At 46.7% G+C, this 19,120-nt stretch overlaps 2 protein-coding genes across 2 annotated transcripts in view; one reads left to right on the top strand and one right to left on the bottom strand.

Annotated features, from left to right (window-relative positions):
• Positions 1–3,363, bottom strand: part of UQCRC2 (ubiquinol-cytochrome c reductase core protein 2) — a 23,103-nt gene extending 19,740 nt beyond the window's left edge. The window contains exon 1 of the mRNA XM_090024836.1: positions 3,231–3,363. Within this exon, the coding sequence (XP_089880962.1) occupies positions 3,231–3,266 (36 nt within the window). The 5' untranslated portion in view covers positions 3,267–3,363. The remainder of the gene's footprint in view (positions 1–3,230) is intronic.
• Positions 3,331–19,120, top strand: CRYM (crystallin mu). Its single transcript, XM_090024837.1, has 8 exons — positions 3,331–3,744; positions 5,111–5,261; positions 7,177–7,239; positions 11,227–11,328; positions 12,443–12,626; positions 15,370–15,491; positions 16,232–16,316; positions 17,030–19,120. The coding sequence occupies exons 1-8, from the start codon at positions 3,416–3,418 to the stop codon at positions 17,092–17,094; spliced, it is 1,101 nt and encodes a 366-aa protein (XP_089880963.1). The 5' UTR covers positions 3,331–3,415; the 3' UTR covers positions 17,095–19,120.

The raw sequence follows: 19,120 nt of genomic DNA, 5'->3' as shown, positions 1-19,120 counted from the left end.
CTGCCTTGCAATTTTTACTGTTAGTCTAAACAAGTGCCTGGTACTATGCTCTGCTGGCAGTAGGCCTCACACCTGTACTCTATACATTTTGCTTCTTATCTAAAAAGTGTCAGTATTAAAGAAACGAAACTTGTGCAGAGAATCTGCCTAGTAACTATTATGTAAAAGAAAATTATCCTATCTCTGTATGTTTAGCTTATATCATAGTTAGTGTCATAGAGGTAGTCCAACGAACATCTATAAGAGGCAAAAAAGCAGGAAGCAGCAGAGACGACGACCGGAAAACTCTGTAGGCCTGATCATCCTACAGACCGGTTCCTAGCCTCCCCGCCTGGGCGTACCCCAGCCAAGACAAAGGCCTCGAAAATCCGACAACTGACAACGATTCACCGTGTTACAGTTTTGTACTCTATATCCCATTCATGAGCTGTTGACCAGTTCTGGGACTATGGAGCCGGCAGCCGCACCTAGCTTTGGACTAGTTCCACTGTTGGAGAGCAAGGGCTGGCTCTGGAACCTCATGAACCAATGGACACCCTATAGATTAAGGAACACTAACAACATACTCTAAGTCGTCTACTTGTGCCAACCCGGTGAACCTCGAGGGCGGCTATAAAGCTACCTCAATCCCGCCCCACAAGCCGCGCGCTCCCACAGCTCCGCAAAGCCCGTGGCTCCCCTAAGCGGTGCCGGAACCGCTAGCCCGGCATTCCGCCACAAGTCCATGGAGAGGGTACCGTTTGAAGCTCCCACAGTGAGGGAGGAAGCGGAGCTAGGGCAGGCATGCACAGCAGGAGCAGGATGCAGCTACGGCACAGCTCATGCTGTTGGATGGTAGGGCACAGCCCCTGAAATCTGTATGCTGGGTGAGGGCAAGCTGCCCGCTCAGGACTTTACCAAGCTCTTCCCAGCAAGGGCTGAGCTGGGGCTGCACTTCGGGTGGGTGAAGTGGGGAGTGTGGCGGTGGTGGTGGGAAGGGGCCTATGGTGGGGCATGTAGCAACCCCAAAATTCACCACAGCCCCCCCCCAGCGCTGCTGCCTCCCACCCCACCGACTCAAGAGCAGCTGACCCAGCCCCTGTTGGGAAGAACCCAGCACAGCCCCAAGTGTGCAACAGCAGGCCACCCTAACCCTGTGCACAGATCCAGGGGGCATTTGCCCCGCCGTGCTTCCCTTGGGGTTTGCGCAATGGTGTGAGCTGCCTTGCCCCCCTCCCCACCCCCTTGCACTGTCCGGACAAGCCATGCCGCAGCTCCATCCCATGGCCCACCCTGGCTGTACTGTACCTGGCCTTCCCCCCAGCCCCACTCCCTCCCTTTACGTGGGGGCCTCTAACAGCCCCCCCCACACCCCCTCCCTCCCGCACATCCCTTCCCCTCTCCCCCCCCAAAACAGATGCTGCTCTCCAAGCTGCGGAGCTGCATATCAGCAGTTGGATCAGTATTGGCTAGCAGTGCACCAATACAGCAGTCTGATATCAGATCAGCACAGATAAAGAAAATTGACTGTATCAGAAATTGGCCTAATGTGGCCGATAAATGCCCTGTGCATGCACATAGCCGCAGCACAGCACGCAGGCAGCAAGGAGCGCAGCCCCACAGCTTGGAGAGCTGCGTACAGCTGGTAAGTCTGTTGTGGTAGAAGGGGAAAGGGGAGAGAAGGGGTGTGTAGGGGGGCAGATCAAGGCCCCCACTGTGAGGGAGGGAGTGCAGCAAGGGCAGGGTGTGGGATGGAGCTGTGGTTTGCCTAGGGGGCAGCTCCCACTGCTGTGTATACCCTGGGAGGGCACGGGGGGTGGGGGGGGGTCATATGCCCTAGATCTGCCGGGGGGTGGGAGTGGGGGGCTGGGCGGTAATGCTGGGAGGAAGTCTGTGGCAAAATCTGGGGTGGCTGCAGCCCTCTCATAGTGCCTCTCCCAGTGCCATTGCCGCCCACCTTGAGGGTAGCCTGGCCCCACCCTGCCCTGCCCCACACAGATCCAGGGCACATACCACCCTCCCCCCTCCATGCCCTGCTGGGGTGTGCATGCAGCCGCAGGAGCTGCCTCCCCCCCGACAAGCCACAGCTGTTCTGCACCCTGTCCCAGCGCCACTCCCTTTCCACAACAGACTTACCAGCTGGACACAGCTGTACTGGAAATCAGATCAGCATTCTTAAAAAAAGAATCGGCTATTGGATTCAGCCCCCAAAATCCCCTTCAGTGCACTTCTAGTATCCGCAATAGGGCTGGTCAACAATTACCCATCAGTATCGGCCCAAAAAATCTTCATTGGTGCATGCCTAATTGAAAGGTCTTCAAACTGATGACAAACCATGAGGAGAGCCTCCCAATCCATCTTAAATAACCCACCCTGAGCCAACAAGCAGGACCCAAATTTCAAAACTGACATTTTTCTCCCCCTCCTTCTCCTGCCAATCTTCTTCAAAATCCTGAAAACTTCCAGGATCAAATTTATTTCTCCATTGTTCAGGCTGCAAAGGAATGCTTGCTGCCACCATGACTGAAAGCTGAAGCGAGGAAGCTAACTGAACCAAGTACTACCGTCGCCCTAACAGGATCTCTGGGCAGAGACTCTGGCAGGATCTCTGGGCAGAGATTGTGCATATTCCTTGTGTCATGGTTCCCTGATCGGGATTCTGCCACAGCAGCTCCACAACAGCTGTCCCTCAAATAGACCTTCAGGGCAGGTTTTATCACAGTGAAGGGGTTTGCAGACATCATTTAAAACTTCAGGCCTTTTCCTACTGTTGCTTTGTAGTTCAGTCACACCTGTAGCTGCCTCTGCCAGGGCCACAGGAGCAGCAGATAAGGGGAAGGGCAAGTGCACCTAGAAGCGGTTACCCCCCATTCTCCGGGGTCAATGCACAGGGCCACCGCAGGCCGACGGACCCTACCGGGGTGACATGGACAGGCAAGGAAGAACCGCCCCTCACCCCGCTACACGCTCGGCCCCGCCCTACAGTCCTCGGCCACCTCCCACCGCGGGTGACCTTCAGCCGCGCGGTCCCAGCCTGGCCTGGCACCCACCCGGGCTCAGCTCCACACGACCCGCCAGGGGGCCCTGTACCTACCTCTACACCTACCTCAGCCCCGCGCCGCAGACAGCTCGCAGCTGCCCCCACCCCAGCGCCCCTGCCCCACCTCCAGGCCGCGTCGCACCGCCTCCCAGTCCGAAAGGCAGCAACGGCTCCTCCCTTCCCCGGCACTCCACTACTATGCCATACGCACCGAGAAGGAGCGAGCAACGGCCAGTAACCCCTCCATACTCCCTACGCCCCTCGGCCCGCCGTGCCTCAGGGAGTAAACCAAGATGGCGGCAATAGGGGAAGACTCCGCCTCCCTAGCATACACCGCGCCACTCTGCCTCTCTTCCCGCAGCACTCTAGACTCTACTGCTCTGCGAGTGGGACGGGATGAAAAAGGCTAAGCGCCCCCTACAGCGGCTCCTTGGACACTTCTGGCAAGATGCGCGCATGCGTCATTCCCGAGCCCCTCCCACTGCCGTGGGCTGCTTTGGGTACTTAGGGGGCGCCTTGGGGCCGTTCTCGGTTTGTGTTGCCGACGCCGCCATGAGCCGGGACCCGCCGCTGTTCCTGGGCGCGGTGGAGGTGGAGCGGCTCCTGCAGCGCGCCAGCGCCCTGGTGGCCCCGCTGGAGACGGCGCTGGCTAACTTCTCCCGCGGCCCCGCGGGGGGCGTCGTGCAGCCCGTGCGCACCGTGGTGCCGGTGCCAGAGCGCGGCGGGTGAGCGGGGCTTGGGGGCGGCGGGCTGGGGGACACAGACATGGCCCTGTGGAGCTGTGCTGAAGTCCAGCGGCTGCTGGGAGGGCCGGGCAGCGAGCAGGTGACTGGACCGTTTGCTGGAGACTCCTCGAATCGCAGCGGGTCGGGGCTGGAAGGAAACGCGGGAGATCGCGTCTAGTGCTGCTCCAAGCAGCACCTCCCTAGCTGTCTCGTCCCAGCCTAGGCTTTGTGGAGCCGGGGCTTAGCCACCTCTGAGGGTGGAGATGCCACCACTTCTCTCCTAACCTGTTCCCACGTGTCCCTGCCCTCCTCCTGAGAGCGTTTTTTTCTTAATACCTAACCAACAATGCGGGTTTTGGGAAAATTTTGAGTTCTGAAAGTTTTCCAGTGCCCTAAATGGAGTGTGATCTGATGTAGCATATTTATTTGACTGAAAACTAAAAAAGTACCCCATGTTAATTTTATGTTCCAATAATCACAAGTATTTGAACTGAAATATTTGATTAGGGAAAAACAATGAAATACAGCACACTTAATGTGGATTAAATGTTATGTTCAAACAAATGCAAAACTTTGTGGAAATAAGTTATTTTTATTGGAATACTTGTAAAAATGTAAAGATGATGTACAATAGCATGTACTTACCTGATGGTGTTTGTTTAAATTTAAGACAAAAAACCAAAGGTGCTGGAAACTGTTGACACTAATTTTGGTACACCCTAAAAACTGCATGATGTGCTGAGCTTTGGGTTTGATTTGACCTGCACAGCCAATTAAGTGAATTCCTAACTTGAGTTTTAGTTTGGATTATTATGCAGTGTATTTACCCTCCTGTTTACAAATCCATAAAACATATGTACCCTCTCACACTTCCTAGGGATAATCACCTGAAAAAGATTAGTTACAACTTTGAAACTTCCAAGTTTGCCTAATATTCTATTGGCATCCATTCATTGTTACTAATGAATGTTATGAAACAAGAAGTTTTTAGAAATGTAAAATCTCCCATGGAAAAATAAAGCACTGGAACATTTCAGATTTTTTTTTTTTTTTTTGTGGAAAATTTTCCACCCCATATCTCTACTTAACCTAATTTCCCTTGCTGCAACTGGGGCAGTCTCAGCAAAAATCCCCTTGATCTCGAGAGGAAGAAGTTCATCCCCTTGCCCCTGAAATTTTTGGACCTAGACCCTAACTCCCCTTGTGAGTCTTTCTCAAGAGAACTTGCCCAGGCAGCTTGGAAATGGAAAGCAGTTGGAAAGTGAGGAAGGGTTATACAATCCATGTGGTTTTAAACCCTTGCTACTTAGCTCAGGGATTTGAGTGCTGATAACATTTACCAGTAAGTTTGTATCATCTGTGGAAGATTTTTAGGGGTCATGCCTGCTTACAGTGCTGAGGATGATGCTCTAACAACCAAACTAGTGACGTTTTATGAGCACCAAGAGGATTCTTCTGTTCCTTCTCACCAAGCAACCGTTCTCTTATTTGACCCAAGAAATGGCTCCTTAAGAGCTGTAAGTACAGTGTGTGCTTGTGAATTAATCTTTGCTGATGGTTTTTCAGAGCAGTGTTTTGATTTAAAATGGTAGAACTAGAGGAAACTGGCATCATTTTACTGGTTTTGATGGAGCTGTCACTTTCAGTCAGCTGAAAGTCTGACCTGCAGGTCTTGTGAGTCAAATAGCCTTTCCTACACAGCGGAGGTGATGTTTTACCTGGGATGGTCTAGGACAGTGGTTCTCAGCCTTTTTTTTTTTTTTATACCAGAACCCATTTGTAAACAGCAATGGCCAGTCCTGGCCCAGTGCTACTCACTCCTGACCTGCTGGCACTGTGTAGGGGGAAGGGGGGGTGACTTGCGGGGGGCCCAACCAGCCCCTTGCAGGCTGAAGCTCTGCCAGCCCACAAGGGAAAAGCCCTGGTTTCCCACGTTTTAATCTTATAAAGGAGAATCCATTTTTAAAGTATTTTTTTTCATGACCTTTTTACATACTCTTATGACCCACTTTTGGGTTGCAACCCATGGGTTGAGAAACACTGGTCTAGAAGATGAGTAAAAAGATGTGAATAACTTGTGTCCAAAAGCTTGTCTAAAATCTCTACCAAATATATTGTTGGTCCAATAAAAGATGTTATCCCCCAAAAATGTGTTACCCCCCAAAAATCCTTGTTTGTCTTAGTCCTATATTTCGTACTCTTAAAATTGTACTCTTTCCTCTGTTCTTTGTTGTTTATTATTTCTAGTGTTTGCAAGTGAAACATTTGGGGAATAAATTTGAAACATTTACCTGACATATGGGGAGGAGGGGGAATAAATTGCCAAATCTGAGACTGATCTGAGATTATGCACTTTGTGAAGTTGAAGTGTTCTATAGTTGACCTGAGTTGAACCTTTTTTTTTAAAAAAAGTGTGGTTATTAACTTTCTTAATTACAGCAGTGGTTAAGGAAGGGCCAGAACTAGAAATCCAGACCCCTGACACAGATTAGAGCAGCACAGGAGTTGCTTCATCACCTCCAGTTTGCATTGGCCTGGCTAGGGTGCTTGTAACCCAGCTCTCTTTGCCCTAATTTAGCCTTTGCACTAGAGACTGCAGGGGTATGCTGCAGCAGCCACTATGCTGGTCGACTATTCAGTCATAATATCATAGTGTTTAGGGTTGGAAGGGACCTAAACATAATCGGGTCCGACCCCCTGTCCCAAGCAGGAACGGGTGCTGGGGTCATATCACCCCAGCCAAATATCTGTCCAGCCTCCTGTTGAAGAGCACCACTTCACTTGGGAGCCCATTCCAGAGCCTGGCAACCCTAACTGTAAAGTAATGTCTGTGGATGTCTGGCCTGAACCTTCTCTCTAACAGTTTGTGGCCATTATTCCTAGTAACCCCAGGTGGTGCCCGGGGGAACAGAGCCTCCCCCAATTCCCACTGTTCCTCCCTGGTGAGTTTGTAATAGGCCACCAGGTCCCCCCTCAGCCTTCTCTTGTGGAGGCTGAATAGGTTTAGGCCCTTTAGCATCTCTTTGTAGGGCCTGCCCTGCTGTCCCTTGACTGTGCGAGTGGCCCTCTGCTGGACCCTCTCAATGCTAGCCACATCCCTCTTGAAGTGCGGCGCCCAGAACTGGACGCAGTACTCCAACTGTGGCCTGACCAGTGCTGCATAGAGCACCACAGGTGAATGGACATTTTCTCTTCCATTTGTGCCTCTTGAGCATGGCACAAATGAGCGGCGGAGGGCAGAGAATCTTACCTATTTTGTATATATTATATTTGCAAATGCAGTATTAATCATCACTGGCTTTCAGATTTTTGCTGTCCTTTCACCTGAAAGCACTTGATGTTGGACACAATTTCTCTATGTAAATTATGCTTCTAATTTACTTGTGTATCCAGGGTTCATTTCAGTCTACTGTATTTGGTCTTCTTTGAAAGGTCTTAGACGGCAGTGTCATTACAGCAAAACGAACAGCTGCAGTGTCTGCGATAGCTACTAAGGTATGCCCTATGATTTATAAAGTGGGATGAAAAAGTTGCTGGTGTCCCATAAAATAAATTGAGGAAAGAGGCTTTCAGTCCATGTTAATTACTTGTCATCACAACTTGAGACGAAATTTCATGATGCTATATATCCCTCAAGAGAAAGTCTAAAATGTGTGTTTTGATTCTGAATGAGTGCTGTCTAGTGCCAATCCTTTACCTCGTACATGATGAGGGAGAGAGGTGGGCTGTGTTTTTTTTTTTTTTTGTGGTTTGCTCTAGATGCTTTGTTCTGGGATTATTTTTTTGTTTTATGCTCCTATGGGATTAAACTAAATTCTATTATACTGCATCATTTCTTTTTGGAGCCTTTGTTTACAGTGTCACTCCCCTATAATGTCCAATTAAATATAGGAACATGAATTCAAATTCATTTTAAAATATTGTTTTTGTTTTTGTTTTTTAACACTTGGTTGGGCTGCTGCTGCCCCCATGCGCTGGGAAGAGCCGGGGCTGTACCAGGCGGGTGGCAGTGGTGCTGGAAGCAGGCCTACGGAGGGCTATGGCGAAATGTGGGCTGACTGCAGCCCCCCACCCAGCACTGCTGCTGCCCACCCTGAGCCGAGCCTGGTACAGCCTGGCTCCAGCCCTCAACTGCAGCCTGCCTGTCCTGCCCTGTGCCCCCAGGTTGACACAGAACTCCACACACCTCCTCCTGGGTGCATGCAGTGGGGGGAGCCGCTGCCCCCACCCCCAATGAGCCATGGCTCTGTCCTGCATGCTGCCCTGCCCCTTCCCTCCAACACCTCCACAGTGAGGATCTGACCCCCCCCATACCCCTTGCTTCCCTGTTTGGATTCCACCACAACAGACTTACCAGCTGCATGCAGCTCTCCCCACTGCTAGGCTGTGCTCCTTGCTGCTTGCATGCTGTGCTGTGGCTGCATACACACATGGGTATTTATTGACCAAATTATAAGCCACTTCAGGCCAATCTCCAGTACAGCCAATTTTCTTTGTAGTGGTACTGATCCGATATTGGACCCATGTATTGGTTCACCTTTGGTTACAGTCCATATCAAAGCAAAATGCACACCTTTTGCCTAAGAAACACTTCTAAAAAGGGACAAGTCTGTTGGACTCTGATGTTAGACTTTAGGGCTACTTGTCACTCAGGCAATCCCTTCTAAGAGCTGGATCCTTCAGTCTTTACTCAAGCAATGCTCCACAGTCTTCAAAGGAGCTTTCCTGGTGTGGGGACTTCAAAATCAAATCATTGTCATGTGCTGCTCTGTGAAATTTTCAGCCCTGTTTGAGTTTAGCTCTTAGTTGTCATCTTGTTTTTATTTTTTTGTAGCATTTCCTTTTCAACGGGATAGTGCTTTTATGTAGGGAACCTTTGAAATCACTACTGCTGAGTTGGTGAAATGCACAATAAAGAGAGCTCTTGCCTATTGAAAAACTTGGTTCATTAGATTTTTCTTTACTTTATTTCTTTGCTGCAGGATATGTACAACTAGCCTTAAGAAACCATGCAATTCAAAGGCTTTATGCACATAAGTGAGCATGGCATGTGAACACCAACCTTGTACACCTACATTGGGGCTGGGCTCTAATAACCTTTTCAAAGCTTCGTCAAATCCCAGTGAACCCTGGGGAACAACTGAAAAAGGAAAATGGAGTAACCTAAGGACTGACTTACATTTTATAATTCAAATCAGTGCTTGTTTGTAAAGGCTGATGGTAGAAGCTTATCTTGTTCTAGGGGAAACGTCTTCTGTGTGGAGCGTTTTAAATCGGGAACAGCACCATGTGCAATATCGATCCAAGATTTAAATGGAATGTAAATTGTTTAGAAGGAAAGTAATCAACCCATGTTTAAGACGTGTTAAACTGGTGCCATTTTTAGCAAGTGGCTCCATTTAGAAGGGGGCATGGACAAGTGATAAGTTTCTGTTTTATTCTCTCCCCCCCGGGTAAATAACTCATCTCTAAATAAACAGACTGGATTAGAGGGTTGCTGATCAATACTGATGGTACTTCAGGTGGCAGGCTAGTGATTCTAGTCTGACTGCCATTGTCCAGTTTAAATTGCAAAAAACATGCTACACAAGATTGCTAAGTAAAATGCTTTTCTTCCTTTCCTTCACCATTGCTGGCAACAACATAATATTATATAATCTGCAAAGTTTTGCATGATGAGGAGCATAATGGACAAGGCTAAATTCTGCCCTATAAACCAGCCCAGATGATGGATTCCTGGCAAGCAAATAACACCTAAGCGTGTCTGTACTGGTGTATTGCGTTAGTGCAGGGGTGGGCAAAATACAACCTGTGGGCCGGAACCGGCCTGCGAGGCCATTCTATCTGGCCCATGGGCCCCTAAAAAATGTAGAAAATTAATATTTCTCTGCCCTTGGTTCCTTCAAAAATGGCAGGAACCAAGGGCAGTAGGACCCAGGGGAAGCCTGGGGGGCTTGGGCCCACCCAGCCCTGCCCCGCAGCTGGAAGCCCCAGCCGGGACCATGTGGTTGCCTGGGTGCAGGAAGCTCAGATAAGTAAGGGCTGGGGGACCCTGGGCAGGGAAGGAGTGCAGGGTGGGGAAAGCGGCCCCTCCCCACCCACGCCTGGTGCCTCAATGCTGTGGTGGTGCCCCAACACTGCAGCTGCTTGCAGCCTGTGCCCACTCTGGACAGCCCCATGCGGGCTGTGAGCACTTGCAGCGTGAGGTGGGGGAGGGACTGCCGGCCCCCCTGGGTTGTTTCCCTGTACAGAGAAAAGCAGCCCCTTGCCTGCCCCATGGCTGGTGCCCTGCCCTGCACGTGTTCACAGCCAGCCTGCGTGGGGCTGTTTGGCTCAGGCACAGGCATCCCTGGGCAGGCTGTGAGCAGCTGCACTGCAGGGTGCCAGGCAGGGGAGTAGCTGCTTTCTCTTGCCCTCCCCCTTTCCCCTTCTGTGCACACTCAGCACCACGTTGTAACGTGGCCCCACTGCCAGGCTGGTGCTGAGTGTGGGGTAAAGTGGCCCCTTGTCCACCCCATGGCCAGTGCCCTGCGCTGCAGCCACCTGCAGCCCGCATGAGGCTGCCTGTGTCAGCCCTGCTTGGGCTGCAAGCAGCTGCAACAGGGAGTGCCGGCCATGGGGCAGGCAAGGGGCCACTTTTTCCTGTGCTCAGCACCAGCTTTTCCCCTGCTGGGTTTGAGTGGGCGGGGAGCACGGGGCCCGCACCAGTGTCCCGGGGCCCCCCCTGCCTGTACTGCAGGGCTGGGGGGCACTGGGTTTGAGTGGGCGGGGCGCACGGGGCCTGCACCAGTGTCCCGGGGCCAGTGCCGGTGCGGCCTAGAGCAGGGTGGCAGGAGTGTGGGGTCCCAGCTGGCAGGGGCTCTGTGGAGCTGGGCCAGCTCCCCCCTCCCTGCTAATGCAGCCCAACCTGGCTCCACAGACCCTTGCTGGCCTTTGTCCCTCTCTGGGCCCTGCTGGTGCTGGCCCTGGGATGTTGTTCCCAAGACATTGGGATGTTGGTCCCAAGATGGTGACCAGGGGGTGGGGCACCTGTCAAGGGACAGAGCTACCCATGCAGCCCTGGGTAAGTGGCCCTCCGCCCAAAATAATTGCCTGCCACTGTATTAGTGGCTGATACTCATATTTTGTATGAGTGCAGCACATCTATTCTGGTTTTACACTGGATTAACTATGTTGCTGTAATCAAATTAGTACAAGTAGCCCAGTATAAAAAGTACAGAATTTGGTTCACAATATTAAATTTTAGATGTGGGTAAAGGAAACTGCTTCAAGCCCAGAAAAGTTTCTCTTGAGTAATGACTCTTGGGGTCATTAGTTCCCGAGGGGAAAAAGGAGGGTTAGGTTTAAAAAAGTAATTCTCTACTGAAAATGCAACTAAAATCAAAGCATTTTCAATTTAAAAAAACAAAAACAAAAAACCCATAGTTTTGTGTCATCCATGACTACTGCCACTGATTTCTTTTGTAACTTGATGTATTTTAGCTCTTGATGCCACCCTCTGCAGAAGTGCTGTGCATTTTGGGTGCTGGGGTTCAAGCCCATAGCCATTATGATATTTTTACAGAGCTGTTTTCATTTAAGGAGGTAAGAGAGCTATAGTATATATTTTTTCCATTTAGATTTTTCTTAATCTATTTTTCAGTAGCGTGTAGGTAGAGTAACTAGAGCACATAATATAAGTAAAGTTGCATCTAATATTTCAGGGGTGTAGGTTGTAGCTGCGTTAGTCTAAGGACATAACCAAGTGCGGTTCTTTGGGTGAATCTGATATCTTTTATTAGACCAACTAAAATAGTTGGGGGCAGGGGGGGAAAATTATTTAGCAAGCTTTCGGGTTTAAAAACCCTTCTTCAGACTGAGGAAGTCTCTGCAGTTGGTGTGTGCTCTTCCTGGATGGAATGAATAGTAAAAAGCGTACATGCCAACTGCAGAGACTTCTTCCCCCTGACAAAGGGTTTTTAAACCCGAAAGCTTGCTAATTTTTTTCCCAGCTGTTTAAGTTGGTCTAATAAAAGGTATCAGATTCACCCAAATAACCTTGTCTATCTAATTCAAACATTTTTAACAAAGCATCTTTAGAGAAGCTGATGATACTTGCAGTTCTCCAGATCAGGGGTCTGCAAGCTTTCACTGAGAGCAGGCTGAACTGATACAGCTTGATCCTAAAACGGGCTGGAGGTGGCCATAGGCTGATGCATTCTCATGCAAATGGACAGAGTATATTAAACAAGCTTTGTTGGTAGGCCAGGTAGGTCACTTCATGGGCCCGATTTGGACTGTGGGTGGTATGTAGATTGCCACTGCCTGCTGTACGTGGTCTTCTTTGGATCACAAAGGGATATTGTAAAACGTATATAGAAAACATCAGATTTTCTTTTTTCCAAGTATGAAAAAAATCCTACTATATGTGGACCAGCTTCCCAATGTCTGCATCAGTTCAGAGTTGCTACATTCGTAGAAGTTGCATTTTCTAAGTCTAAAGATATAATGAGCTATTATACTAGCAGGGCAAAATTAATCCCACACATGAAACTGTGGGACAGGAGGATTAATGATAATAGGGGATGGGGAAGGCTAAGGATATTTGTATTTTAATTAAAAAAAACAAAAAACTTCATTTGGGTGAGTAGAATGAGAGGTCGAATTACTCCCACAGCAGTTCCACTTTACCTACCTGCTTTTCGTTTTTGCTTTGAAGGTCAGGATGTGGAATCGCACGAAGGAGAACGCTGTGAAGTTTGCTGGCTCGGTGAGGGGTCCAGTGCAGGTTTGCTCTTCTGCTCAGGAGGCCGTTATTGGGGCTGATGTCATTATAACAGTTACCATGGCAACAACACCTATTTTATTTGGAGAATGGGTAAAACCAGGTGCCCATATCAATGGTATGTTGGACTTTCCTTGCTTAAGGGAATTTCTCTTCTGGACTCATCATTGTGTGATTTAGCTCTGGTAATGTGCTCACTGCTGTTTTCTACTCTCAGAAACCAGGATGTAGGTTTCTTAGAATAAACACTTATTTATTTTGACTGCTTCACTTTGAGCATTGCCCTGCTGGTGCCTGGGTTTGGTGCCTTGTAGGATCCCACCATGGCTTAGCACATCTTGTCTTTGCAGTGGAAGATTTGGCTCTGCTTCTCCATGGTGTCCAGCTTGTCCCCTATTTAAACAATACCTCAGAAACATGTTTTGCCTAAAGTAACGTAGGGTAGCACTGATTTCCCTGGGATTTATAATCTTTTTCTTTTTCTCCTGCTGTACTGTATCTTCCAAGCCTGAATTGCATTGACTTCCTTGGAAGTTTTGCATGAACTATGTAAAAATTGTATAAGAAACTCCAGATCTGGACTTTTCATTTTGTTTTTCTTTTTTTCCCTCTGAGGCTGCTGCATTAGAGGAGAGCCTCTAGACCCATTGGCATTTATTTATATTTATTAATTTTGGACTTGTTTCAGAAGAGCTAGTGCCCTTTTCAAGTGGCTTAGTAATAGAACAAAGGTAGCTTGTCAAAGGGGACAATTTAAAGGAAGTTCCTGCATTCTAGCAGCATCCTACTGATTTTTCAGACTCAGTTAAATCCTTTGTCATCAACAGTATTATCTGTGCCATGTCACAGCAGGGGGCCAGGATTACAACCAGAATCTATTAGTGTCTTCAGTCCTACATAAAGACCCAGTCTTCTTGTTTGTGTTTTGTCTTTTTCTCAGAGGCGTTCCTACTGTTTGAGCAGGCATTCGGACAAGCTGGGAGTTCTCACTCGAACTGTTGGGAAAGGGCAATTGTTGTCTCTTTCAGTGCAGTATTCTCTTTGCTTTCATCAGTCCGAAGCAAGTTGGCAATACTGTAGGGTTTGGGGGGTTTTTTTGCACTTTTTGCATTTTTAATATAAGCCTTTGATTGTTTAAAGATCTCTCCAGATGAGTAAAAAATCCATAACCAGACTCAAAGCACACTGCTGATGAAGTTATAAGAAAAGACTGGAAACTGTGTCTGCTAATAAGTCTTGGCTAATTTTGTTCAGTCATTCATCTTCCCTTGCTGTTCACTGCAGCAAATTGTCATTGGTTTTGATCTGATAAAGATGAGCGAGGAAGCTTTCAAATTGCATTTCTCTATGAAGGCATACAGCATCAAGAAGGACTATATCAAAACGGTTTTAATAAAAGGCTTATGAAACTTCCTTAGCCTGACGAAAGGCTTTTGAACCTGAAAGTTTGCTTAATAATTGTTTTCCAACTATTTAAGTTGGTCTAATAAAAGATATCAGATTCATGCAAAGAACTTTGTCTGCCTATGAAACTTGAGGCATTTATAAACAAATTAAGGAGAGGGACAAGAAATAACTGGGAAAGTGGGGTGGTTGACTCATTCACTTCCACTCTTCACATCTTACTGGGGAGGATAGTTCACTGACAGCACCCAAGGTTGAATTCTTTAGAAGGGCTTTGCCAGGAGTCGAGGGGAAGGTGTGGGTTAAGAACAGAAAAAGGGGAGGGTGAAGTGGATGGTGGGAGAGGATTCAATGGAATATGTATAGTATCAACCATGTCTCTTGGACAGGTTACAAAGTTACACTACAGTGAGGGTTGTTTGTGGGGTTTGAGTTGAATAATAAAGTTATTTACAGAGTCAAAGGTAGAAATTCAAGCTCTCTTTGCATCTGCAGATGAGGTGCAATGTAAATAATGTTGAGGCAAGCTTCCTATGTTGCCTAACTGAAGTGACTTGCCTGTATCCTTCGAAGTTATCCTGTACTGGGGGGTGGAGCTCCCCTTTCACCCTTACAGCAGTCTTTGGTCTCCTTTCTGAGGCAGCTACACTCAGTTTAATGGGTTTTAGATTTTTTTGAATTGGTGCAAGGAATGGTTTGGCAGACACTGTGGGAACAAGAACAAGCTGGGACATGTATAAAACTCTTCAGCTAAATTTGGCCTAAAGTGGTAGATTTATCAGGTAATTTCCAACAACCCCCCCACCTGCCAACTGTTTTTCCTTTGTAAATGGTATTTGGCTTCAGAGACTTCCTCCACCATGCTACGTGGAGGGAGGACTTTGGCTGAAATGGAGTCAAATACTGAGAATATTTTTCCTTTAAGGGTTCAGTTGGCCACTGTGGATTTGCTCCCACAAATCATACTTTAAAGTAGGAGCACCCTGGTTCTGCAAGGAGACCCATTGATTTCAGTGGTATCAGTCAAGCTCAACTGAATATACAGACTTCTGTAGGATCAGGATTTGACTTAGTAATGGATTAGGGTGCTGGGCACTGCTGTGTAGGCACTCATCACTTCGGAGGATTGTTTGAACCCTAGGGGCTCAATACTGCAGGGAGACCCATGGGACTAGAACATGCTCAGCAGGATCAAGCCTTTTGCATGTATAATGTGTAGCTCTGTCCAAACAGGAGGAGCCCAAGACTTTCCTCAGAAGGTGAGGCTTTTCATGCTTTCTCTCAGTGAATGTCCCAGGGGTTAATTTCAAGCTATATTTAATCAGTGTGAACAGCTGGACAAGGCCAGTTTTGTTCTAGTCTTTTGTTTTAGAAATGTTTTTGGTCTTGTCTTTTGGTCTAGAAATGTTTTTGCTAACTAAACATTTCTTTCTAAATCCATTGCTTTTGTCTCTTAGCAATTGGGGCAAGCAGACCGGACTGGAGAGAATTGGATGATGTAGTGATGAAGAATTCTGTGCTGTACGTGGATTCCAGAGAGGCTGCTTTGACTGAATCAGGAGATGTTATATTATCAGGGGTAAGGCTCTTGTTATGTAATAGAGCTCCCAACCAGATGAAAACGGCTTTTGTGTTGTGCCGTTTCTCATTGTAGCTTTTGCTTTCACTCCAACTTTATTAGCAACACTGTGGCATTCTTTTGGCAGATCTATACTTACCAGAGTTCTATAGCTATGTCAGAAAAGAAAAAAAAAATTGGATTTTATTACTACTACCTTTTTATTTTTATCCTGAGAGATCTCTGTGATTGGTACTCACTGCTGTGTCACATACAGACGTCGCTATGCTATATTTTTCAGAATGTCTAAAATTTTACAGTCTCTGGCAGAAAGAGAAGACGAGTTAGACAACGTATGTATTGCAGAAAAATGAGAGAAAGGGACAAAGTACCATTGGATTGTACTGTTCCTCTCCATTGCAATACTGCAGTCTCCACATACGGTAAAGAGGGCCTTCATTTATAAGGTTTAATTTCAGAGACTTGCATGCTGTAAAATGTGCAAAACTCTATCCTTTCAGAAAGGTAATGAATAAGAACCTATATATTGAACAATGGAAATTTGGCAGATTGTTTTCTGTGAAAAGTCTCTGGTGATTACTGTCCAGCTTATATTTTCCTTGCCCTAGGAAAAGGGATACTTGCAAGAGTTTTCAATTTTATTTCTCATCTCTCTTAAAACTCAAGACCTAGTTTTTCTCTTGACAGTTGCCTTGGATATCAGGCTTCTCTAACTAAAGAAATGTGCATTTGTTTCACAGGCAGAAATTTTTGCCGAGTTGGGAGAGGTAGTGAAAGGGACAAAACCAGCACTCTGTGGGAAAACAACAGTGTTCAAATCGCTGGGTAAGAACAGCACTCCCCTGTGTGCAAGTCTGACAAGAAACAATGCCTTGTTGTTTATTTAAGTTCTTCTTGCGTGGGAAAATTGCTGATCATCTTCAAAGCTTCTGTCCCATAGCATTCTACAGAAGAGTAGCCATAGCATATATTGTGCATTTTTCCTTTTCTTTTTCTTAGCATAGCATGACTGATTGTAATGGGGATTGATAGGAAAATAAAGAACAATGTACTTTTCTGTAAGTTTTGTTTACATTTGTTTACCTCAGTTAGCTAATGACTATTGGTTATAAACATTGCTGCATCGTGATTAGGTCAAACAGACTTTCAGGGCATCAAAGATAATGTGACCAAGAAGTACAGTATTGGAACTTATTTTAAAAAAAGAAAGAGATGAGAGAGAGAGAGAAAGTACCTTTCTCTGAGCTTAATAATTTGTTGGCCAGGATTCTTGGTTCTAATTGTTTTGGTTTTTAGAGTATGAATCTCTGGTCACTGGCAATTAGATTGAGGCTAAAATATTAATTTAGTACAGGACACTTGATAGCCATTTGGTGTGACAGCAGCTTTTGGTCATTACCAGACTAGTGTCCTAGAGGTGTGAGATTTTCTGTTCCATTCAAGGATATCCTGAATCCTTCTGTTCCCTATGAATCCCCTATGAATTCCTTTCATGAGATCAGATTATGAAGGTAACTTAAGTGTGTTCTATATTTCAGGGATGGCCATTGAAGATACAGTAGCAGCAAAATTAGTTTATGATTCCTGGTCAGCTGGTAACTAAAACCGGAGAGTCTGCAATATCAAGACGGGCATAACAGTATGAAGTCAATAGTTTGCATTTGGCTTTTGGGCACTTTCTTTTCTTTACACAGAAAGGTAATAATCTTACATGTTATGTAAAAAACTTTTTCATAACTTTCAATCATCAGCTTTAAAACCACAAACTGTGCAGCACATAATCCTGTATTTTTAAGGACCGGTATCTAATGTTTGTGTTACTAACAAATGTACTTCTGTGTATTATCCTTATAGGACAAATGATTTATCACTCCGTGCATCTTTCGTGGAGAGCTTTGAGAGCTAATTGGTGTTATGGTGGAATATGCCAGTTGGAAGATTAGAGTTTAAATGTTCCGTCATGGAACAAAAGGGATGGCACTCTCACTTGAAAATCAGTGGGTTGCATTCTTAGCATGTTGAACCTGCAGTGCAGTTCAACATATATCCTTCCATTCTCAAGCTCTGATTCAGGAATACTAGAAGTTTGGAGGTCAGAGATTGTCAAGTGAAAGGGTCACATGCTGACCCACAGTTTGTTTGTTGATTTGGATCACTGTCCCTGATTCAATCCAGCTGAATCTTAAAATTTGATGCTGGTTTGGAGAATCAGTGATTTGGATGTGAAAACCTTTATGGCTGTGTCTTCCATATACCTTGAGGTGGTAGCAGGTGCGGCTTATGAAAGATGCAATGCTGGAGCGCATGGAGCCTCCCACAGGAGTGCAGAGGGGCCCTCCACGTGCTTGGCAGTGAACCTGGAAGTGGACCAGAAGTACTTCTGGGTTTGCTGGGGAGTGCACTGGGGAGTCCCCCAGGTTGGCAGTTGCCTGCAGGGAAACCCAGAAGTGTTTCTGGTCCAGACCTCTGCTGCTGAGGGTCCCCCCCCCGTGCTTCTGTGGGACACTCCATGCGCCCCAGCATTGCAGCACTCATGAGCCCCTGCTACCTAGAGGTATGTAGAAAAAACATTTAAAGCCCAGTCTGTGTCTGAATCTCTCCAAATCGATTCAGAGGTTTCAGATTCCATTTAGAGAGATTAAAGGGTCCTCTGATTCAATTCGGATTCGGAGATTCGGCCACCAAATTGGGTGGAATCTCTGCTGAATCGAATTGGGAGCAAAGCTTCACACACCCCTAGTGGTAACGCCTATTTCTGTACACAGTGAGGCCTTTAGCAGAGCCTTTGTTTAAACTGTATGTACTGATCAATGATTGTATTAATACATGGTCCAGCTAGGCCTACACTGTCCATTAAATGTGTCCTTATTCTGTGGAAGCATATGCAGCAGTCATTACAAATGATGGCATCAGAGTATTAGCAAAGCCAGGAAATGGAGATACAAATATTAGAGTTAAAAAAACTCTAGGTCAGGGGTAGGCAACTCCTGGCACATGTGCCCAAGCGTGGCATGCAAAGACATTTTACTTGGTACTTGTGCTTCCAGGAAGGGCCAGGGCTACACTGCCACAACAAGGATTGGGCTCTCCTTGTCCCCTTGTAGCTCCCCTGCCACTTGCCCATGGCAATTCAACATTGCAGGTGTTTTTGGCATTGTGCTCAAAAATATTGCAGACCTCTGCTCTAGGTGGTGCCCAAGTAAGGTTATAAGGGAATTTAGAGGTCAGAGGCCTGTGACACAAACAATCACCTGACTTTTTCTAACTTCTACATTTCCCTCAGTTTTCTGTGATGCTTCCAATACTAGACTTATCAAAGTGCTTAATTGTAGCAAAATGGCAGCACATTATTAGGAGTCTTGGAGTGTTAGGTTGCCCACTCAGTGAATTTCAGTGGGACTTGCAAATATGGTTCACTTAGGCTCCTTGGGAAATCCCAGCCTCCATCTGTTCATATTTCTTGTTTTACAAATCACAGTGACATAATCTCAAGACAAGTATTATATATAACTTACATTTATGTTGGAATTAAAATGAACCATCTGTTTCTAATAGGTGCTCTTCCGATTACCCACTGTTTGTTTAACACTTTTTTGAAGATTATAAATAAAAACTCTTTTTCTACCTAA

Source organism: Crocodylus siamensis, chromosome 12 (assembly GCF_052110815.1).
Source record: "Crocodylus siamensis isolate JL-2025a chromosome 12, ASM5211081v1, whole genome shotgun sequence".
Lineage (NCBI taxonomy): Eukaryota > Metazoa > Chordata > Crocodylia > Crocodylidae > Crocodylus > Crocodylus siamensis.
This window is presented reverse-complemented; position numbering and strand designations above follow the sequence as displayed.

Excerpts from the sequence above, each read along its gene's own strand:
- CRYM (XM_090024837.1), top strand. The coding sequence starts at position 3,416 with ATGAAAAAGGCTAAGCGCCCCCTACAGCGGCTCCTTGGACACTTCTGG. Across the intron at positions 3,745-5,110 it reads CCGGTGCCAGAGCGCGGCGG|ATTTTTAGGGGTCATGCCTG; the intron begins GTGAGCGGGGCT and ends CATCTGTGGAAG. Across the intron at positions 5,262-7,176 it reads GAAATGGCTCCTTAAGAGCT|GTCTTAGACGGCAGTGTCAT; the intron begins GTAAGTACAGTG and ends CTTCTTTGAAAG.